This window comes from Bradysia coprophila, chromosome X (genome assembly GCF_014529535.1).
Source record: "Bradysia coprophila strain Holo2 chromosome X, BU_Bcop_v1, whole genome shotgun sequence".
NCBI lineage: Eukaryota > Metazoa > Arthropoda > Insecta > Diptera > Sciaridae > Bradysia > Bradysia coprophila.
In genome coordinates, this window is record NC_050737.1 from 693054 (window position 1) to 718809 (window position 25756).

At 32.3% G+C, this 25756-nt stretch overlaps 1 protein-coding gene across 1 annotated transcript in view; it reads left to right on the plus strand.

Moving 5' to 3' along the window:
• Positions 1–9130: 9130 nt before the first annotated feature.
• LOC119081245 (dual specificity protein phosphatase 7) overlaps positions 9131–25756 on the plus strand; it is a 34406-nt gene continuing 17780 nt past the window's right edge. Inside the window, exons 1-3 of the mRNA XM_037189976.1 lie at positions 9131–9968; positions 14416–14541; positions 21622–21846. Of these exons, the coding sequence (XP_037045871.1) occupies positions 9902–9968; positions 14416–14541; positions 21622–21846 (418 nt within the window). The 5' untranslated portion in view covers positions 9131–9901. The remainder of the gene's footprint in view (positions 9969–14415; positions 14542–21621; positions 21847–25756) is intronic.

The window sequence follows — 25756 nt, forward strand, 5'->3', positions numbered from 1 at the left end:
TGTTGAAAGTTGACAAGCCGCAATTATTTTGAATGTGTTTTAACGAAGAAGAATGAACATATGATGGAGCCAGTGTGCCACGAATCATTGCGTCCCATACGAGCATTTTCCCGTTACTCCATGGGATTAAAGTAACTCCGTCCGACCTTTTTCTACTATCTCTAAAAAGTGGTGGTTCTAATTTCGAAGGAAAGTTAGCAGACTGAAGACCTCTGTGTGTGTAGGATGTTGTTGAAATCGCTATGACGGGGAAGGCGACCAGCACTATATTTACACGACAATTGGCATTTAAGATTTAAGCGAAAAATATTTTTGTAATATAGTGGAACCTTCTGTAATATTATCGATACATTGTCATCGTCAAAAAAAACTGATAATTATTGCTGCATCTGGAAAACTATTAATTGGTATGCAGTTTCCAATTGATATAACAGAAAGGCTTATTGCCCGATAGACGGAAAAATCTCTGAAGACATTTAGTTTCCTCCAAGTGTTCGTAGCAGTTTTACATCTACTTTCCTCTAAGTTCTAGTATACCTTTTATGAATATGGCTTGTATGATAAACCAAAAAATCGTTCTTCATCAGGTAAACACAAATTTACACATTATCGCGCTCCATTTTCTCCGCTATCATTTTCGTTTACGAACGCAGAACTGCAACCATTTTGGTATACAGTTTTGCAGAAGATTTTGCGATTTATTGGATTGTAATTCAATCGTAAACAAATTGCAATTAACCCGAAAGTTCCCACGGAATGACGTAAGTTGTATATGACAGATAACATTAACTGAGTCAGATTTTTGCTGATATATTTTGTGCAGAAAGTCGTCATAGTTCACCAGAACATAATATCCACCAACATAGGAAATGCTTGTTGAAAATGTATCTCTAGTTGGTTCTGTGTACTTTGTTGAACTACGTACGTTCACAGATTAAAACTTATAACATAAATATTTACGTTCAACAATTAAAACTAATTTAAATGAATCATAAAATTGAATCACTAAATCGTTTGCATTAGACTTAGGATCCGATTATACATCGAAAATTAATCATCATCACCTAATGCACTTAAATGTTGCTCGACGCTTTTATAAATAGTGTTCGAACTATCGATAGGTTAAGTATTTACACAAATAGCTTTCGGGTATTAGACACAAAATGTAGTTATGTAGTACACGTATCGAACGTCACTTGCCAAGATAAATATAATCGATATCGATTTGAGAAAGGGGGATAGATAAACTTTTGCATAGTCAGTCAATCAAATTTATTTATGTGGAATTTTATAGACAGACAGACACATAAGTGTTTTTCCAGCATTATTTGTACTCCACTTCATATTTTGCTTACTATCTCAATATTTGTTTCGCTATCATCCTATAGAATCTTCTACCACATCAGTAACGAAGCTCTATGCTGAACTCTACAAAAGCACCGTAATAGAAAAGCTGACAAGTCATGAAAATGTGAACCTGTTTTAAACATAAACTTGAATGGATACGTATTTTGCAAATACTTTTGGGTACTTCTTTTCTTTCTGAAGATTCTTCATAGAACTCTTAGTTTTCCTGAATTCAGTTTTTATCTTTTGTCTAATTCGGAGTTTCAGTATCCTTCTGAATCATTGAGTATTGCTCGATTTTACATATTTTTTTTAATTGATACCTATAAACTCATGAACCTATCGAAAACTGTGAACACATAAATTTGAATTTCGAAACTCTAAAGATTTGTCCGTGCCGATTTTTATGTTTACTAACCTAAAGAGTAAATCCTCGAAATACGGAATAATCACTGAGATGTGATTTCAAATGATATTATATAGGGTAAGTGAACCAGTATCCGGACATGAATGGGCACTCGATTACTTGTCGTTATTTCATTGATAAAATATATTCTATTTTCCATTTATAAAGACAATAGGTGTCCGACAACTCATACCAGTCGAGTGACTGGTACACTGACCCTATGCATTATGACTTTTTATTTTATATTTTCTAATTGATTTATGGATTGTTTTGAAAACCCAATCTTGTTCTATGATCGATAGTTTTCACCTTCATGTAACAACCCTTCAAGGTAGCTATTTTGTAATGTAGACGTTGATGAGGTTTGGAAAGGACTAATTAAGCCACACCAAATTATTACAACTGAAACAGACGGATTAGAAACATAATAACTAAATTACTTTGCCATCCTTCTATAGTATGAGTGATTCAGACAAAATTTGTATTAAGAACATTTGGACTCTGACCCAGGTAAACGCGTATGGTTTTGATCTTTCCTTGTATACGTTCGCTTTAAGTTAACCTACGGATACCCAAATTGCATTTGGTCAACATAAAGTTTATTAATGACCCAGTATATGACCCCAAAAATTATGTTCAAAGGATGATTCTCTCTCTCTTTCTCGTAAAATACATGTAACCCAATTAGGATTTGACTATACGTCCTGATTTCAACTTATTTTTAAATAATAATTCCTTAAATTCCCCCATTGTCCTCGATAAGTAAATTATTATTTTTTGAATGGAAGACCCGATTTTCCGAGTAGGAAAAAAAATCAATGACTCAACCTACATGGAATTGTAAATATAAAATGAACTCTTGCATAACCAGTGCAGTGCCTTAGCGAGCAATGCTTATTTTATCAGGAATATCGCCACTCAATTTGCATACAAAGCTAATAATTTTTCTGTGAAACTATTTTTCCAATTACACTCCAATTATGTTTCGAATCCACAATATATCGACTCATTCGAGTCGTGATGAACTGTTTTATGTTAGCCGATATAGAAATATTGTATAATATTGTCAATGTATCAACACAATATTCTCTGAAGTGCAACTATAACTCACTATTTTTTCCTTATCAATTGTTAAAATTACGAAAAAAAAATTCTACAAACAATATCACAAGGTTTTTTTATGTGCTATAAGTCTAGTCATTATCATAAAAATTGGTGAATCATGCACCACTTAGTGTGTGCTATAGTTTATTTGCTATCAAAAACCTTACGAAAAGTATTTAACAGGTAAAAAAACAATAAAAACTTCCAAAATTAGTAAAAAGTATTTAAATGACCATCACAGCACTTTGTAATATCTTATATGTGACAAAAACAAAAAAAAACTTTAAGTCTGGAACAGATTTAATTTCAGTAAGTCCATTTTACCTCAACACTTATACCTAATATCGCATTGAGATAAATTGCTATTAAGAAAAGTGCATCTTTGCGACAAAGTTCCTATTATTTTCTATTTCTATTCTATTGAATGACTCATCCGTATTGATTGTATCTATGCACTTTATATACATATAGAACCATTTAGGTCTTATAAAAATTACGAATTGAGGAGAATAGTTCCAAATGCACTACAAAGTTTTGTAGAAATTTTTGTTAATCGTTAAAACAGAGTACAGAATTTCGGAGTAATTAGGACTGTTAAGCATTAAAAGAATTCGTCAGCGTTTCCAGAGACAATATTGAGTAATACGTATGTCCGTATAATTCACTCAATGTCTCATCATGATATTATGACGATCGTCTGTACATTTGGTCATATTCAACCTATTAAGTGTGACAAATTCATTTTTTTTGTCATGGAAAATTCCGTTTCAAACTCAATTATGACAATCTATTCTGGTCCCTATAATGCACTTAAAATGAAACTCCTCTTCTTATAACAGACCTATTATATTCAGTAGGATGTGGTATGTCATGACTGTTATTATGACCTTGAGATTATATTCCGCGAACAAATTGCGCATTTAATGAAATCATCGTCATCATCATCATCATCTGCATACAGGTCTCATTGGTTGTAACATCAAAATAATGACCGTCCGTGTTTTCCTCGATTTGTGGTGACCTTCTCGCGATGCAGACACCTGAAAAAAATGTCACAAGGTCGCATGACTATGCTGAGGAATAACATACTTCCACATTTCGTACTCTATTGCAAACAGATCGGAAAATTGTGTTTTCGTTTTCAAAGCTTGGAAATCGGACATGAGAGGGTCTGGCAAATACGATTTTTGTTTTGGAGACAAATTCTTTTGCTAAACGAAATTCTTTTTATTGAAACCATTCCGAAATTTGTGTATAGTAAATGAGTCATCATACAATATACAAGCAAGTACACGATGTTGAGTACATATTTCCAAAAGGATTGAAGAAGTTCAATGATTCGGTGTTAAACATCACAAAATAATTCGATAAATTTTTGTGTATTTAAATGGTAAAACGATATTGTATATGGGATGAGTGTGTGGCTTATTTTTGGATTTTTGGTTCAAGTGATCGTTGACAAGACATAATGCGGGTTGGTTTATTGAACGAAAATGTGTCATCGCAATGGAAAACTAAACGGAATTACATGATTGAATCAATGAGAATGGGAGTTCTAAATTAGGGAAATTGATAGAGAAATGTTAGAATGACGACAGTCTCAATTGTCTGACCGCATCTCTTAACAATTGAAATTAGTATTGATGGCATCGTCGTCCTTCATCAACATCTGTTAAAAAAATTAATTTTCCTACTTTTGTTTACTAATTTTTTGTACATAATCGCCTTCAATGTCACTGTCCTATCCTATCTAGAATTAAATTACGGAATCCAATTCCAATTCACGAAGAATTTGCTAAAAACCGTCGTCGAACCGACATAACATAACATTTAATGTAGAAGAAGTTCATTTAGACAAGGTGAAAGTTTTATAATTTGCACACCGGTCTACTATCATTTTGATATACGATGTAGTAAGTACGTACTCATTACGGTTTTTATATCGCTATCAGTGTTATAAAATGAGTCATCGTATGCGTTCGGTAAAAAACACCGCGCATTATCAGTACACTCTTTTTTTGTAAATTAGTAGTAAGTGAATGATGCAAGTGCGGAATTAACCTGCAGCGACTAGAATTTTCGAAATTAACCATAAATTAAGTCAAATCGAAAATGAATATTTGCAACATTTCACAAACGGCAGGTGTGTTACCAGTTACCATATAATCAGTGAATCTGATATATCACTAATTAAATGGTAGCGAAAGGTATAGACGAAAAAACTAGCGAAGTCTCACCGCTCACTTACTTTTGTCGTCATTGCCTGTAACAAAGAGATGACTACTAACTAGTGACTCAAACGAAACTGATTACTAACTGCTTGCTGGTTAGCTGTAAATACATTCATGTTTCTATAATCCTTGTACCAGGGTCGGACTGTCAATTACTTCACTAATTGCTCGAAGTAACGTCCGTAATTTAAAAATGAATTCCCTTGTAGGACAATATTATCTACAATGTAAAACATAGTTCAATATTTTCAGGTTTCGACGATGGTTCCAGCAAGTGCGGTGACACCTCCCGGTGTATAGAGATAAGTGTGCCAATATAAGAGTCACACTTGATTATATTGCTTAAATTTGCATATTTGAAAATGCACATGATGTCCATTACATTCTTCTTTTTTTTGCAAATGCAACTAGTCCACAGCCATAAATATTTTGTGTGAAATGTAGCAAAGGGGCTGTCCATAATTTTCGGAGAAAAAGAGGCTTGTTCAATCATTAACGCACCACTTAAAGAAATAAGAAAATAACGATAGGTGTGGTTTGGGGTCCGAATAATAAAACTTTGTTGAAAGTTAATTAGTTGTTCCGCCTATCTGTGGTGATTGTGGTCAAATATTATTCAAAGGGTCGATTTCCATGCACTGCTGCTGAATGTGCACTTTCAACACAAATTTCAAATGATTCACCACTTCGTAGATGAAACATCAAAGAAAGGATTGCTAACAATGAACAGAAAAGTGGATTTTGGTTTATTTCTTCGATGACAAAGCCGAAAAGGGTTTCTTTTTTATACTCAGTGATGAGGTTCGGAAAAATAATGTGTCATAACAAAGGTGTCCACAAAATTTGGAGTACACAAAAATTAGCTCTGTTTAATTTTTGAATAAAAGATATGTTGCACCTGCTCGCCGATTGTGTTATTCATGCTACGCGTAATTTTGTTTTCAACGCGTGCCAGATTTATATTATCAGTACTTTTAAAGGTGATATGGCGTCGGTTATTAGTTATTTACTATTATCTTGTCTTGGCTTCGTATTTATTCAATTATACTGTAATCGCACGTTTCTTTCTTTTAGCTGGGGTTTTAGTGAATCATCCATAGATTAATTTTATTGAAAAATAGAAGTGAAGAAAGAGAAATCAGAGGAAAATAAGGTGACATGTACCAGAATAGTTTAAAAATTATTTAACTCAAACTACCCGCCCGTCGTACTTTTTAATTGATTTTCTATGGCCATCGGAACATACAACGACATCAACTGAAATTTCAGGTGTTTGAATTTGAGTTGAGTTTTCGATTCTTTTTGTTATCTTACGAGTTAATAGTACATTACCAATGGTGTAAATGATGGAAATGGTACTTCTTGTGAAAAATCGAAATCGAGGCGATGGCGAGGTCGGTAAATACACCATTTCCCTCATTTGCCTCATTGCTAAGCAAGGCATTTTGTTTCCATAGAAACGAATTCTCACACGAGTAACAAGCCCGAAGAAGTTTAGGAATAGAATTTCAATTTAAAAACAAAAATCCATCAGTGCGAGTTTTAATTATAGCCTGCAAGCACGAAACATTTAAATGCCTGTTAGATACATCATTACTGCGCGTCATTGCTGCTCTACTTCTCATTGCGTTTTCGCTGTTATTGTTTCTTTTTTCTTGCGATTTATGTTTTCTGATATGGTATAAAACCACCCTGAGAGTTAATAACATCCGGGAGAATATCGAATACATACGTGAAAAATGTTCGATAGAGAAAGATAGACAAAATATTAATAGAAGCTCACATCAAATATGAAATAAACAAACATTTTTGCTATAAACAATAATTCATCCACGATATGCGCACAATTATAATTTATGATATTCACATCATCGATGACTTACCAATTTTTCGTAAATCACACAGTTCTTTTAATTCATATTTACGTAATTCGATGGCGGAATTGAACTATTTCTTGTCTGTTTGTATTGTTATAACGAGCTCACGAAAACATCAAAAATCTCCAAAAACGTATTTTCCATCTACTGTTAGTAAAAGTATAAGTATAAGTAAAATCAAGCACATTCGGAAATACTTCGCATCGGTATGAGAACCTGTCATCTCATGTGTTTGGTGCATCAATAGCTATTTCACAACATACATACGGGTATATCTACATATATGCATCTTTACGAAGCTTTTTAATAAAACTTTTAAAGCGTAAGATTGTAAAAGCACCACGCGACACAAAAAAAACGTAAACAAACACAAATAAAATACTGGGAGGCCAATGAAAAGAGCGATGAGTCATACTCGGTTGGCTCATACAACCTAGAAAGAATAACACATACCAGCACAAATGTTGTGCTTTCATAATATAAATATTATAGTAAACACAAAACCACTTATACACCACGAAGACAGACCCATTGACGATTGCTCTATGGATCTGAATTGAATGTATGTATAGATCCATTCACATATATAGTATATTATACATCTGGATAGATGTGTATAGAAGCATTTTCAAAGCGGGTGATTCATGTCTGTGATTATAAATAAGGCCGTTTAACTGTGGAGTATATTGTTGTAGCGTAAAAATAGACTTTTCTAGTTATATTTTGTCTTCTTTCACAACAAATTTTATTTTCGCGCACGTCACAAACTGTGTGTTAAAGGATTTTGAGATGGTTGTTTAATGAATGTACGCCCTAGTTTAAGTTAGTTATGTGGTGCACACTAGTAAGGTATCACATAATTCAGTGCATTTCAGTAAAATGCATTCCACGTAACATTGACGACAGTGACTTAATTTATTTACAATGTTCTGTTAGAAACGTTTAAGTAACTCATGCTATAAAAGCATAAAACAGGTATTGCATTCCTGTCGATTTGTCATCAACGACAAATTAAAGTAATATCAAAGTGAGTGCGTTTCAAAATCTTGGTCTCCAGGCTGAAATTATACCATCTGTTTGCCACTTTCTTTGATGCAATGGAGTTGTAAATAAAATCTTATTGGTACTTCTTGCGTAAAATTTACGAGTGACTATTAAACTCGGCCTCGCCTCGGATCAGCCAAAGGTGAAATCGATCTTTTAACCATTTGATCCCTAGTTCTGTAAATAGCTATTACATGCGAAATTTCTCGACATTTCGAAACTAATTTTAAATAATTATTTTACAGCCAAGTCGTTTATTGTGGCCAAATTGTGACATATGAGTAACGTTCATTTAAATTTATTGAACTAGGACACCCATATGTTTAACTTGAATTCTGTTTCGGTAGATATTGGTATGTGACTACGAGTTGAAGGCCTAAGATGGATAAAATGTAACATACTTTAGATAATGAACGGCCTACTCTAATAAAACGGGTGAATGAACTGGTATAAAATCTGTCCTTCTACAGCTTAGTTTTGCACTTCATATGTAGAGGTGTAAATTCATCAGTTATACAGTGTATAATATTAATATATACATTATGTAGCTAGAGTTAAAGAAGGAGTTTAAGGCTATAATCAATGAACGTCAACACAAGGTATGGTTTAATGTCAAACATTGTATGGAGCGGAGGACATAGCGATTTCATATAAACAAACTCACCTCTCATAAGAGAGGTATGAATAGACCATACCTGGTTTATACTTTCATTGGCTATAATAACTCATATTGACAAATAAGTAAGTTTCCTCAGACCGTGGCGCCATGTTTAAATTTTGTCGTAACATACATGCCGAAAAAATGTCGGGTGAATAAATATATCATCAAATGCAATAGCTCCATTGGCTCCATTAGCTCGATATTATCAGGTAAAAAATAATGTTTCACTTACAGCGTCAGTTCACGGACACAACATACAACAACATAAATTATTATGATCACCCTATGCATCCACGTGTATGGTATGATGACACAGAATTCTTAATGTGTTTCTATTCGTTTCAGTGTATTACACTTTTTTATTCGTTCGGTAGCTGGCAACACTCACAAAGTGACTCATATAACACGGTTCGGAACAGACACCAGCGTACGTAACAGCAATGTTACATTGGTGTGTGTGAAACCAGAAATGATTTCTATTGAGTTTTGTACACATCGCCTCGAAAGAATTTTATTTAACATTTTCCAACCAAACGATAAACACGCACGCGGTTAAAAGTCTCAGACGACGGTTTCTAAAGTTTTTAATATTAAAAAAAAAGAAGAAGAAGAAGAAGAAGTAAAGTCAAGATTTCTTTTAATTATAAATTGTGTACAAAATAAGACGAATGAAATAATTTTTATGTAATATTCAGCATTAAGGAATCATATTTGAATAGCTGCATTAAAAAGTGTGTCTATTTTTAACTATTACGTTATTTTGAGTGGAGCATATAGTGTTAAAATAAGAAGAAGAAAAAAAAGTTTTAAGTGACGGACGCACTGAACCTTGATGCCTTTAGATGAATCTCCTAAAGTCACAGGTCAATCGTTATAATCTACTGAAGTAAAGTGTTTTAAGCCTTAACTTATAAAATATAATTATCGGAATACATAAAAAAGAAAACCTAAGAGAAACACCTTTATTCAAAACCGAACACACACTCATATTATACGGATTACTCATAATACCCAATACCAATTATACACAGACGATACGATCATTTCGGCCAATATATATTTTTGGATTATAAACAGTTCTGTGAATGGATACGAGTCAAAACGCATCTAGAGTGTTTTCCTGCAGTTGATTGATTATACTATACGTTCGACGAGAGAGAGAATTGTGCCTCTTGTTTACGGAACGATATTTTTTCCTTATAAAAGTTTTATAATAACCACGAAAAAGGAGATGAAAATGAGGTTAAAAAGGGAGTCACCATGCCTAGTACTACGGTTTATGCCCATAAATAAAATTGGTAAGTAAAAAATGTGTCTATCTACTGAAAAATATTAACTCGTTTTCTTAGTATTGTACGGTGTGATCTTATAATTATTAGAATAACATTGTCTTCTTGTTGTTATAATGTAGCGAATTTGCGTTTGATAATCTTGGAAAAAGATTTACGAATCTCTCTTATCGCTTGCTAATCTTTGCCATTATCACAATTAATTCTGAGATGTCTTAACATTTCTCATACTAAATTAAAACGCCGGGACCTTGGTCCCGTATAATTGCAAGGCTTATAAAGTGACAAACCTTTGACTGTCGTCGCGGACAGACTTTAAAGAAGTAGAAAAAATGTATTTGAAATTCAAGTTATGTAAAAAATATATTTTTCCGTTCCATAGATATGTCTAACACTCAAATCGTTACTTTTACCTTGTACAAAAAAGAACATTTAACAAAATCAATCCGTTGCTAAGAGATAATAGTACATTACCAATCCATAATAGACCGACGATAGAAATGTGACCTTTTGTATGAAATTTGTTGATCTGAGCTCATTATACGAGTACGAGGTCCACAATCGTACAAGAAATATTTTCATCTTTTGACCCATGGAAATGTTGAATATTTGACTCAAAAGAGATACCGTTTCTCAGCCATAAATTAAACTTTAACTCGCAGCTGTGAGTAAGTGGAACGATAAATCTGGTTCCTGACCAGTCCATATGGTTTTCGTTATTGCATAGATAGAAGTACAATGTTCAAAATTGTGTTCCGTAAGGGCTCGTATACTTTCCTGACATTAAGTGCTGTGGCTGAGCGCACGGTTTTTGTTTGAAATACTTTTCTCATCAAATCATGTGATTCCTTGAATCGATTTGGTGTCCAACGCTCTCTGTGTACGCACACACCACAATCTTTCGCATCTAAACCGATCTGAGATCATTAATAAGTTCGTAAACAAATTCTTAAATAAACAAACAAAAAATCAATAACGACGAGAATGATTCATAATCTTTAATTTTAATGTAATTTGCAAAATGTTGCTATGTGTACATATATGATCAAGGTGGTAGTAGGTAACTTATTTTTTTTAATCGAAATAAAATTTTTTCCAGACAATTTTTATGCATACAATCAATAACGAAGCAATTACAATTCAGTAATAATGTGGAAATAATTCTACTTGAGATGACTAATAGCTTTGTTGTTGTTTTGTTCTCCGTTTTTTTTTTTTGTGGTTTTCCTATCTTTACCTCTTAGATTTAACAGCTAGACGTAGACATTCTATGTGAACATTGTTGTGAAATACGCATTACATGGCACAGGAAACTCAATATCAATCAAAAATAATTGATTTCAATATTCAAATATGTATACACTGTAGTAATCCCGTAAAATGTGTAAACATGTAGACAATGTAACCGAAGAAGTGACAAATTTGGTTGATTTTTCTTTCTTTCTTTTTTCCATTGGATTTTGTTGGTTGGCAGTGATAACATCATAACACAAATATTCGGTTAGACGTTGCCATATAATATATAGATTTGTTGACAATAAATCAAATCCACTATCAATTATGTTCGTGAAGCTCTGTTGATTAACCAAATGAAATGTTTTCAAATAGTCGAAAGCTTATCTGCACCGAGCAGACACTAAAATTTTCGGTTTCGTCAGATGATATTCTGATGCAATAAATGATGCATGTAAAGGAATGTATCCTCTAAAAATTACCACCTCATCTTCTCTGTCTCTCTCCATTTTGTTTACAATTTCTGCAAACAGATTCCAATTAAAAGAGAAAGAACTGCATAAACAACGTGCAATGTTCACTGCATCGTTCCGCGAAGATGGAAATATATTTTTTTCCGGTTGCGATTCGTTGAAAAAGTTAAAAATTCATTCACAACCTGAATACGAATACGCTCTTTTAGCATTGTCATTGGTCTCTATGTTTTAAAATGGTATAGATAGAGGTTAAATCGATATATGGTGATAACGTTAATGTCTACCGTATTCTTGTCAATGCAAATAATATAAAAATAACTGTGGTGTAATGTAGCATGATTTGGCTTCCTTTTTTTATCATCGATAAGTTTAAAATGTATGTTAACTCGACGCGTTGGTTCTTGTATTTTCATCACTACTCAGCAGTTTATAAGACAATCAGGTGTGCATATTTTAGGGATAATATTTGTTCGTGACTAGTGTTTTTGAATGAAACACTTGAACAGACAGTTAGACGAAATATTGTCAATTTTATGGTAAAGATAGATACGACATTATTTCCATTGGTAGTTCATACCATGGAAATAATGACGTAACCTCGTTACCGGACATATTGGAAGGGAATAAATTTTGATTATAAATCAATTTCCATGGCAGCTACAACCTTTTCTCCATAGAATGATCGATATTATTGGCATGTATTTTTGTCAGAAAATTTTATAGCTTGGAAGTCTACCCATGCATTGGACAAACCAACCATATTTATATCAATCCAACTTTGTTATTTTCTTGTTTCTCTTCTGTTTTTTGTTTGTTTGTTTGCATAATACATTGGAACATTGGAAGCTTTACATTACATATAGTATTGTCATATCAGTTGCTAGAATTTACCGCTGAAACCACTACACCACATAATATCATAAACATTTTAATAACCAAAATATCGTAAGCTATACATTAGAGAAATCAATTCGTCTGGTTGACTCACACCACATCTATATAATGCATATACGAATGTGCTCATATATATATATATGCGGTTCCATTTGCACAGTCCGTATATTATAAACAACTATAATACGCCGTATATTTTAAACATGCCTCAACCTCAACGATTCCACTCAGATTTCTACCTTGCACAGCTCGCGTATTCATTTTCATAAAATTCAATTCATTGAAGGCAATGACAACAAAAACATTTCTAACATACATTCAACTTCACGTCATACATTCAGTCTATCGGATTTCACATTTTGTTGTTGTTGTTGTTGTTGTTTTATTCTTTGCACGATGGATGATGGCTTCAAAAAGAAATAAAGAATAAGCAGTAGTATTTATACGGGCTATTGTCTCTCTTGGTATTATAGCGCTATAGCCAGAGATATATTATTAGTTGCTGGTGGAATAACGAACGACCTTTCGCTATATTTTGTTGTTATTTTCATTCTTTTTAATGAGTTTGTGCTCAATTCCAATGCAATCCGCTCATATTTTATCTATTTTATCGCGTTTTGTGTATTTAGATATTTTATTGTGTACTAGAAATAGATGGATTTGATGTTGAAAATGATGAGTCATAGAGCATTTCGTAACGAGAAAGAACGGTTTTTCGGTATAAAACATTGGCAGAAGTAGACGAACAGAAGAAAAAAAAAATAAGTTCTAATTTCATCCTCGTGATATTCCGCAATCGTTTCGTTTGTTTCGTTCAGACGTGTAATGTTTGCGGTTTTTTGCTAATATAGACAAAATGACTGCAACCTTTTCGACATCATATAACGTTATTATCAAGCTTTACGAGTTTTATGTAATTGAATTTGGAATTCGTTTTCGTCAGAAACTGGGGTCTTGGAGGTTTTAACGCGCAGCGTCAATTTGTATAGCAATACACGAATGATATACTCGCAATAACTTGTGTCACACTTTGATGCTAATTTGTCTATTTTCTCTTGTTAACAAATTTTTCCAAGTAAAATTTCAAGATCCAAAAGACTGTCCTTATCAGTCCCAATCAGCATCAAGTGGTAACTAACCTAATACAGAATGACAATTAAACTTCTTAAGTACATCACTAGTAAGTCCAAAGTGCAAAAGTGCCTGTTGCGGTGCAAAGATATGAGGTTTGAAGGAGGTGATGAGCTTTCCTATCTGATTTGAATGTTCAGTCGCAAAAGACCTAATTCTTATTAAACCCAGATTTAGCGCAATTTATTTCGTTACCATTTCTATATAGCCAAAAGAATTCTACTTGATCACCTTTGGTATACATATACAATTGGAACGGTCAGTGTTATAGGGTTACTATACTTTCCTCTACAAATAAATTATTGTTCACGTGTCTGAAGAATGATTTTTTCTTTTCTTTAAATACAGCGCTACCGAACGCATAAATTACTAAATATTTTTTTTTGCCTATAGGGAATTGACTGGTAGTAATTTAATATTTCTTTTTCTTTCATTTTGAACGAAATCACACAGCAAAAGCTTTGATTTACATAAATGTCAATAAAGGTTATCAATTATGTGAATCATTTGTATAAAATATACGTAAAGACTTCGTAATTACTCTACGTTATATATTTATTCGCATTTGAATGTACGTACGCTTTTTTCCGACTCCAATATCTATAATCTTCGCGTATTATATATGAAATATGGAAATGTTTTTTTTTTCATTCAATTTAAAAATGATTGCAATTTGTGTGAGCCCATTTATAATTTCTGTTCGTCTTCATTTTTATTTTTAGGTAATCACAAAGACTACAACAATAGACGACACAGAGAATTGTCATCGCCTGACGAATCAATAATTCCACCCGGTTCACGAGTGCCATTATCTAGAAGTTGTTCTAGTCCGGCAACAGCAACATATGGTAAGCTGAATGAAATAACTTATAAGATTTATATAATGACACACGCATATCGATCAGGTTTTTGTAAACGATATTTTCATTTCATATGTATATTCTGACACTCCATTTCATTTGAAGGCATGTTAAACTCTATCTGAAATTAGTTATTTGTGGGCGCTCTCTGAACACTTTAAATGGTTCAAGTCAATTAACTACTTATCTTTATGATTTTTTTTCTCTCTTTTTTTATAAATTAATTTTCCTTTTTAAACACAAAATAAATCAAATTGATTTAAGCCCACACGAGACTATTATTCTCGTCCAGAAAATATATATTTTTACGTTTGAGAAGTAGAAGGAAATCCGAACACTAAATTCGCATTGGATATTTTTTCGCGACCATGCTAAATGGTTTTGTGATGAATTATAATGTTCTTCTATTGAAAGACGGTGATGTTACTTGTTGTGTGTTAATGTATCAGAACGTTTCACAATATTGAAAACGCTGAATGTTGAAAGATAAATTGAATCTGTTCGGTCAATTTGCTGACAATTAAATAGAAACAAATTCTTCTCCGTGCAGCTGATTGTATTTGTTTCGTATGTCATTTTTGATCGGTCCCCCGTCAGCTGCTTAAAAATGTTCGAAAAGAATTTCGCTGTGACTTTCATTATTGAAAGAATTTTGTCGGAACAAAGCAGAGCCAAAAAATCAACTCAGCTTTTATGGGTAGAAAATATTATCGTTCTGAAAGACATCCCTTTGATAGACATCTCTTCCATTAATAGACATTCATTTATTTGAGTGATCTTTGCGAAGACAAAAAGAAAAATACCGACAACAAAACCAACACCGGTCCATTCACAAAACTGACTTCTTTCTCGTGTCATAATTTTTTTTTATAAAAATACATTTAACGACTTGCATCATCGCCTTTAAATATTGAAACAAAAATATAAATGAAAGCACCAGAATGTCTTGTTCGCATCCAAGTTTATAATATTCATTTTCCTCATTTTCCGAAATTAAAAGCACAATAAAAACGCTCGTTTCATGTTTGTTTTCATTTTCCATTCGGAACAAATCTGCGTTCAAACGGAAAAATACAAAACAAAAACAAAATTATAATTGTTGCCGTTACACCGGTAACCTTTTCACCCCGGAGACCTAAATAATTTTCCTTTTCTGATGTACTCAACTTGACCTTTATGTTAACTTTCAAATGGAAATAGTTCATTGTCAGTTTCAAACAAAAAAAATGTTAAGCACACGATGATATAATTTGCTACATCAGCCACTTCAGTACTTTATGAAGAAAGAAGGAAAAAAAATTATAAAAACAAAAAAATGAAAGAACGGAAAATCAACCAACAAAATTCTTAGAAAATATTTATAGAAAATGACTTGATGCGGTGAACGCACGCTGGTAATATTTAGCCAGAGACGCAAAACTTCAGCCTATTTGAATCGGAATAAAAAAAAATCATTTGTTGTTACTCTTGTGAAAGGACAACAAAGAACTTCCATCTTATACACTTATATCTATATGAGAGCCGACGATGACGAAAAATGTCCGAAATAACGCACCGCACAGTCTTTGTGGATTTTTATGGCGCGTGTACTATTCAGCCGGCCAAATTTAAATAATAAAATGTTAGGAAATGTGTGTATTATATCTATAGATACAATTTTATTAATAAAAATAAAATACAAACGAGATAAATCGTGGGTGAAACTGTTGAGACTCATAACTACACGATGTTTCTGGTGTTCAAAGATTACAAATTCTGTTTTTTTTTTGTCGTAAGACGATTTTTTTCCTCTCTATATTATTGTTATTATTATTCTGATTCAGGTTGTTTTATGTGGGAAAATTGTAGGCGAAGTGGTATTCTCATTGAATTTATGAGTTTTGTTTTCAGTTGACAAAAATGTCAATCTTTCCTACTACTACTACTTCTTCTTCATCTCCTCCCAATTAATAATTATTTTTTTACGGTCATTGTGACACTCACATTTTTCGCCAAGTAGAAAGCAAAAACAATAAATAAAATAAAGATAAAACCGCGATAATTATCGAGATATGATGCGTCATTCAACTGACAAAATTGCATTCGTATAGTCAATTTGTGATACAAAAGTTAATTAACTGAAAATCTAAGCATTAACAATGGGATCTTGTTTCTGTGTACTTAATGTTCAATTTGCAATTCATTGTCATAGAAACGAATGAGTCACAAATATAAAAATTTTCCCATATACCTATAGTATACACCTCACACATTTCATATCATTCTTATAAGAGGTTGTGAATTTCGTACACAAAACCAGTCGTTTTAGTATATGATGCTTTTTGGAAGTATAATTTTTTGAACTGAATGGAATTACAGACAAATTCGCAGCAACGACGATACACCAATCCTTGACCTACACAATCCCCAAAAAAAAAGATTTGCCAGTTAGACCGTGCAGAGTCATTCTTATATAAAATGATACAAAACAATAACAATTCAAAATTGTTTTATTATATCAAAACACAACTTTTTTTTGGCTCTCTCTCTCTCTCTCACTCCTTATTTTGCATATCATTTTTCAAACGACATAACAAAATTATTACGTTTAATCCATACAGTGTAACACAATTCAAATTTGAAAAGCAAAAGAGAAACAAAAAAGATTGTTCGAAAAAAATAAACATCACGAAAAATGATTCACGTTCTGTTTAATCGAATTAAAACTTGGCGAGTTGAAAACCTAGCCTAAAACCATTCAAAAGTCTTTCAAACTGCACACGGTTGACACTCGAGAGTTTTATTATTGTAATAAATTGAAATATACAAGCGACATTACGATAGGTAAATAAATAAATTTGTTTGAAATGATAATATAAACGTTTATTACTATAGCAAAACATCTTGAATGACGATACCTAATGTATAAAACAGAGACAGAGTTTTCTTTTGGAATGATTTATATACTTGTAGTACCTCGGTGTCTTGACTTATAATTTCTGTTTTCTTTTCGTTTAAATTATGCATTCAATGTGACATGTATTAATACACGAGATATTAGCGACAGGATCAATTGACACATATATATTTATGATCATTCTAATGAGTCGGTACTGTCGATTTGTTCAAATTAACAGTGCCACATTTCTTCCAATAATAAAATTCATGCGTTTCCTTAATGTAATGCTCAAAAGATTCCAGAACATAATCATAATTCGTTTAACTTGACTTAATTTTTTATTTCCGGATTTACAAATTTCAATTAATATTTTAGAGAGGATGTAGGGTCTGTCGTTATAGTTTAGAAAATTGTTGTATGTATACACAGTAACTATGTGTGACTGGTGTATATGGAACAGTTACACAATAATTTGATAATTTCCATTTAGATTGGTTGTGTGCATTGTCTTTATTGTGCAGATCTTTCTTTCGAGAAAACTTTTGTGTTCGCCGACTGGTGAAGAATTAAACGTGGAACGTTGTAATTTAAGTCCATTGTTGCGTGGCACCAAAGAATGTAATTCCGGTTGCACCTCAGCTTCGATTTTAGATAATTTCTATCTCCAAGATTCAAGCAAAACTTGTCGTATTTGTCGTTTCGTTTCCGATGAGGGCCTAACATTTAGATATATTTTACTAAATTGCACTAAATTTCTCAATAAATACACCAAATTTAGTGAATTTTTTTAGTAAAATTATTGTAATTTCAAAAGGAACCAGCCAACCCATACCAGTAAATAACTTTTTATGTTCCTCTGGTGTCCCCTTCTATTTATAGCCTTTACATTGTCTTCTCCCGTTCTACTACAATTTTGAATGGTTGTTAGCGTATTACTTCTTCATACCGCTACTATGTTTAAAGCTTATTTTGAATCGAAAAACATTACAATGCTCCAGTGATTTTGATATATAATGCTATCAGAGAACGACCCCATAAATCCTTCACCGTTCGATTCGGAACAGATTTCTTTTTCCAAAGGCAACCCATAAAGATTTGCTCGTATTGCTATTTACTTAATTGACCATATTATTTACCATACACCGGTTATATAATTCATTTCTTTTTATTGTTTCATTTATAATTCATTAAATAATAATTTAACAAGCGAACGATTTAATAATTAACTACGACGTATCTCACTTATATTGGAAAGAAGAGAAGAAGAAGAAGAAAAAAACAACACGGCGAATATTGTTTTCATGTTTAAAATATAAAAATGTGTATAAATGAAAATAAATATTTGATATGCTGGAATATAAAGTAAAGACAAAAATTGAATGAGTCATACTAAGTATCTCAAGTTTTTTTTTATATATATATTGTGACGGCAAATATTGTTTAAGTGGATTTCGTACATATATGTAATGATATAATGGGACCGATAAAAAAAACCTCTCTGGAAGGTGCAAGAAAATGATAAAACGTTCGAAAAGGAAAGAAAAAAACTTTTGCGTCATTTACATTACATTTTCGCAAAACATTTTTAATCAGACTCCATTTGCCAGTTCGCCAGATCTCGTAAAAAAAGACAAATGCGATCTTTAATCTTGAACCATTTTTATCACAAATTAAATGGCTTTGGATCTATTCGGATTATGAAAAATGGTTTAGGTACAAATGAACAAAAAAATAATTCTAAGAAAAAACTATTAGGTGGCAATCACAAATGGCTTAATCAGCGCTATCTATACAAAGAATATATTGCGTCAGTTTTCCACGAAAAGTGAATGATTTATTTGATCAGGTAATGGAATTTTGAGATATCAAAAGAAACTATTTCACTGTCTGCAAATGTATATCAAACGACAAAAAAATGCTTTGAAAAAGAGTCACTCCAAAAAAACTTATGAATGAACTTTTTTGTAAATCTTAAAATTACTCATTTTTCTGCGTAAGACGTGTAAAATTCCATATGTTCGCATTCACATATTTTCACATATTTTGATAAAATAAAAAAAAACTTCTTTTTTTTCGTTCAACATATACTCCCACACAGTCTTCCGGTTGTATATTATTTTACAATTCAGTTATTCATTGAAGGGCTCTCTTTACAGCAAAAATAATAATAAAAAAAAACTACACACCAAATTTATACATGATACGGAATATAGCATGTAAAATTATTCTTATTTTAGTTTATATAATTTTAACGATACCGCTTATGGATAGAGTAACTTTTTATTATATTTACTTTACGAGAACATGTGTAAATTTCGTATGGGCATCTGGCAAAAAAATGTTTTTTTTAATGTTAAGCAAAGCAACAAGTTCTCCTTTTTGACAATTTTTTTTTCGAGAATGGGTGCCATATATTTGTTAAAGCCCATAGTTTCATGTAAATGCACCGGAAGTGCAACATGAGCTAATTGTTATGATTTTGTAATTAACTATTGAATAATGCTTATCGAATGTAAATTTTTTAAGCGATGGCTCGATTACAGTTTTTTTTTCTTTTTCGCATTTTAACACTGTGTTGCTGGTGTAAGCACAAACCACGTTTTTTTTTTGGTTGTAAATTATTATTGGATATCCCATGAATCAGAGTCGTCGTCGTGTTTAATTACATATGAAGTTATTTCTTTCTGGGAAAGGAAGTTCAACAAATGTGTAGCTAATTAACACCGTCGTCTCTAATTAAAATTACTCAGTTTGTGGTTATGCCCTTGCGTTGATAGAGTAAATGTCTGCTACTTTTCTTTCGTTTGTAAATATGTTGTTTCCAATGCATCAATTCGAAATTCTTTTAAGGACAGATAGATTCGATAAATCGAAATTGATGATAAATCAAATTGTTAGGGGGATACGGTAATTAAGTAGAAGAATGATAGAAAATCTAAAAAATAAATAAATTTTAATCTAGACCATATGCTGTCTGTGAATGTTTTTTTTTCATAAAATGTGTAATTATTGGCTATATAACCGAAACCGTGCATGAGTCACAACCCCTCTTTGTTGAATATGATGTCTGACAAAAATTATACACATTTTTCGTTCTACATAATATTACTCACATTATTGATAGAAGATAATAAATCCGTGAATAAATAGCAAACAATTTATTTAAAAGCATGTGAACTCTTCCATATGTCACAACCACAGTATTTATCACATTTTCACATCAAATTAAAAACACTAAATACGGAAAATATTAATCGGCGTGTGATGTACGTCATCCATGCCGTTTTAATGTGACTGTGGAAAAACATCTTAATCAATTAGAACCAATTTCTGTGAATGAAACGAAAACGTATTCATCCAGATTAAAACTCCACAACCCATAATGATCTCACACATTAATTTAGGGTTTAATATAGTGAACTATTCAACGGGCGACGGATGCTACATCGAAATATGGTCCACATTTTGTAGATTGAAATCAACAGAGCCGAACATGTTATTTCGACAGTTTTTGTCGTTGTTGTTGTTGTTGTCCTTTCACTCTCTCTCCTTTCTAATCGAAAGAAAATTAATTAAATTTCATTTCCAGCCGAAAACTTTTCGTTCTCTTTGTTGTTTATGTATATATGTATCGAAAGCCATACAATAAACATTCAATTTTTGGTGTAACGAACAATAATTTATTTTCATCCATCAGATAGGACATTCTAGATATGTGTGTCTGTTGTATACATGCCAAATGAAATGAGAGAAAAACCAGTGCTTGAATAAATAAATAATAAAGAAGGGCGATGTTTACTGTGGCGTCTGTTTTTCTATCTTTTCGTATAAAAATTACCAAGATAATTGAGTGTTTCATTGATTCCATTTAACACTCACCCTTCACGAAAAATGTATTCGATTATATTACGTATTGTATACCATGACATTCGCCAAAAAAAAGAGAACTGATGTAGGGAAAACACTTTCCAGGCCGCACATTGTTACTTGCATTCGTGTGATCATTTATTACATGAGTCATAATCGAAATTCATTCAAATATGTTTGGCATTTTTAGTGTCCGTGTGTTATTACTACGTGGCCAGATATATTAAATGCAAAACCAGGCATTTGAACTTACTTGTTTATTGTTCTTTATTCGATCTTTTCGGTGCGGGAATAATTTTTCTGTTTTTATTATTATCTTGCAGACATTGAAACATATCCTGCGTCACCACTATTTCCACATTTGCTACTCGGCAATGGCAGCGATGCTATTGATCCAACAAATGTCGGAGCAAATTATGTATTAAATGTCACCTGCCAATCACCTGCATCGAAATTGTGCGATGGACTTCAGTATAAACAAATACCTGCCAGTGATACACCACATCAAAATATTAAACAATATTTTCAAGAAGCATTTGATTTTATCGGTAAGTAAAATTTTTCGTAATTTTTTTTGTAATGCTAGAAGTGCTATAGAGTTTTCCTCTTTCAATTTGAAGCGTTTGAACGTTTCAACAACTTTTTTTTTCTGCTAGTCCTTTCATCAAGCACTCTTGATATATCACCCAAAAAAAATTCGATTGTTTTTGTTATCTTGATCGTCGATTGTGACGCATTCAGTTTAAAGTGTTCATTCATTAAAGATTTGTAATTTTTTTTTGTGTGTACACTATCAGTGTGTATTTGCTCAAAGCTCATTCCACGTCACTTGTTACCAAGAAAATTGATTGCAAAATATTGCGTCTCTTCCGATGTTCACATTTTTTTTAATCAATTCATCTAACGTATCTGCGATTTTGTTTTGATTTCAAACCGGAATTCGTAGAAACCGCCATCTTAACGGTCTACTTCCTTACTTTACTCAATCGTCGTTTTTATGGGTCTGAGATAATGGCATATTATACGGTAACAAATGATAAATATCGAGATTCAATATCGGGCAATTTAAATTAAGATCTTTGTTACTCAACGCACCGGGGAGGGGTTGGATAAATTGTTACAACCTCAGTTTACCCAATAAATTCCAATTGCTTCTTTCCTCCACCAATAATAATTTATCAAGAAAATATTGAAATTAATATTTAGACAGTGGAAAATGATGTCATCATAAATGGAAAATGTAGAAAAATGTGCGTCACAACACACAAGATAATTGTCGAAAACCTTTTTGGGGGGTGAAACGGAAATGTGTCAAACCGACATTTATCACAGAAATGAACAACATGCCGTCAGGGGGTCTCTCCATCTATCCATCCACTTCTCATGCCAATAATATTTTCTCTTAATATGAAAGGAACTCCCCCCCAATTCAAAATGATATTTCCACTGAAAAGATGATTCAATCTATCGTGTAATATTCAATGCAATACAACATTCAGAAAAATTGTACATGCATGTACTACACATGGTTACAATGTACCGCATATTGTAACTGCGACACTAGTAGAAATGAAAACAGACATACCATTCAATAGTCGCTTTTAATAAGACGATGCATTGAAATGATAAGGGGGTGTGAATTCGAAATGAAGTGGTGTTCAGTGTATATTGTATATGACGTGTATAATGCAACTGGAATACCGAATTAGTCATCACTTTTTTATTATTATTGATTCAGTGATATCACTTCTGTTCAATGTTTTTACATTGTACACTGGTTTTATTTGAGCATACACATCCCAAGGATACGATTTTTCCAGTTTAAAATCTTTTGAATCATAAAATCTCAATTTCACAAGATTCCCATAAAATTGCCGTCGAAATATTATGAACCAACCGAATGGCGTTCTTTCTTTCGGTGTTGTGAATTGATTGTTTTTCCGTGAAATTCTCACATCAAACGTTCCAAAATATGACTCATATCCAGACAAACAATAATTACAACATGCAATAAGGGGAAATATTTATTTATAATTCACATTGTAATATTGCACCGAAAACAGCATGTTATTGAAATGGAAAAAAAAATCTTTATCCGCGCGGAGGGTTGTTTCCATTTTTAATATTCATGGACACATGTTAATGTCGTTGGAAACAAATTGAATAAAATGAATAGTTCTCTACAGTACATTCGTAATCGGGTATGAGTAACAAGTATAATACGTTGTTAAAATGTGCCACAAGCAGTCATATGAATGCAACTTTAGAAATAGTTTTTATGGTGACCTTGTTGAATTGTTTGCGGTGACCGGTTTACATTTAGATTTATTTATTTTTTGTTGAATTAATTTCTTTAGAAATTGACGAGTGATGTGCTAAAACATTTCGTTTATCATCCCTCAATTTGACGATGGCACTCTAACTTAGCCCCAGACTCCTGTTAGTCTCAAATTTATTCTATTATTCAGCACAAGCATTCAATTTGAACGGCATTCAATACACGAGACACAGTTTTCCACTCCATATGAATAGTCAATGCAAATCTGAATTCGGTCCGATACCTTACCCTGAACTAATTTCCAGGTCAATTGATTTTCTTGACGCCAGTTCAATTCATTTTAGTTTTCCGAATGCCAAGAGTTGATCAGACCTCAATAGGATAAGCGGGAAAAAGTGATTGCCATCAATAAATTCAATTACATCAGACATTTACTATCTAATAATTGAATAATTTCCGATCCAGCTAATTAGGTAGTCAGGTAGCAATGTAATGATTTTGTTATTTCTCTATAATTTGGCGTTAGATCATCACCATTCACTGTAAATTTATTTATTTTTATTTTAACAAAATTAATTCTATGAAATTGATTCATGTAATGTTAGTGATAATTCGTCGTCTCTTTTCCCCGTTTCGTGTCATTAATACATTTTAAAATGAACATATTTGTGTATTAAATGACTATATGTGTGTACGGGGGCCTTCTCATTCAGCCGAACCAACATATCTTAGTCTCTATTCACCTCCCAAATATCATAAAAACCAATTATGAATAATTTTTTCTGTGAAATACCCAAGCAAAAGTTTTATGAAGAAATAAAAATTGCTTCACTAAAATAAACATAAGAACCACTCAAGTCTGTTCAACTTATATGCACACGAAGAAAAATCCACCAAAATAAAAAAAAATCGTTGAAATTTGTTTGTGTATCAAAGGTTCTCCTCCTTTAGGCATATATGTAATGTATTGGATATATTATACGTGTAAAATGAACTGAGAAATAGATGGAAATATATATTTAAAAAAAAATTGTTTCTCGTATGTCTATACGAAATGGTTGGTTATACAAGCTTTAGTTTATTCGGCCTTAAACATGACGTCATTTTCAAGCAAAGGTCATTTTATGTTGGTTCGCTGGATGAATGTGTATTAAACCGTCGATCCAAATCCAAAAGAATAATAACAAAACATAAAAAGTACACCATATGTGTGTTGAACAGTTTTTTTTGCTTTGCTTTTCTTTCGTTTAGTATTACTTATTCGTGGTACGAAATAATGTCCGAGAGAATAGGAGGATATAAAAACGATGAAAATCAACAAAAAGACTGGTCGTGCTTATACGTTTTGAGACTTTTTGTTGTTGTGATGGTTGATCTAATGGAAGTACAAGGAAAAGAAGATGAAAATAAGACGAAGAAAAAATAAACAAACAAATACCAACTACCAACTTAAAGTAGATAATATGCTTGCATCTTGTCCGCATGTCTTTTTGCTTCGAATTTCGATTCCTCGAAAACGGTTTCGTTAACAACAATTTCTATTTAAATTACAAGAATCGAAGAATTCCAGCTTCAGCTTTTCGCATTTGTTATATTATCTGTAAAACAAAAATGCTATTTGAGCATGCAACCAGCACCACACATTTTGTTCGAAAGAATGAGAAATCAAAACCATATTACGATTGCGGTGTACGACTGACATAACCACGTAACTAATTCGTTGCAAAACGACTTCTCTTTTTATTTTATTTGAAAAAAAATACTTACATTGGCAGAGTATTTCATCAAAACTTTGATTATAAATATTAAATCGCAACTGGAAAGAATTTACTTTTATTCATACAAAAGTTAAACGATAAAATTATTTTAGCCTAATCGCACCTAAACTTTTATGGTATTGGTATGTACAATTTACAATTTTACGTGGTGGTATCCAGTTTCTAGTTTTTTTTTTTTTTTTTAATTAAATGTAAAGTTGTCAAACTGCTTTTTCGATATTATATAGTATACACCGTGTGTTCCATTTGATAAAAACGAATAGATTTGATAATATGCATGTTATTAATACATTTAATAATTTATTTGTTTATTATCTATCTCTGTGCCTATAGGCAAGGTTGGACAAGGCTGTTTTCATTTCAAACTCGATGTATGGAGATTTTAAGGAGTGTATTGAAATT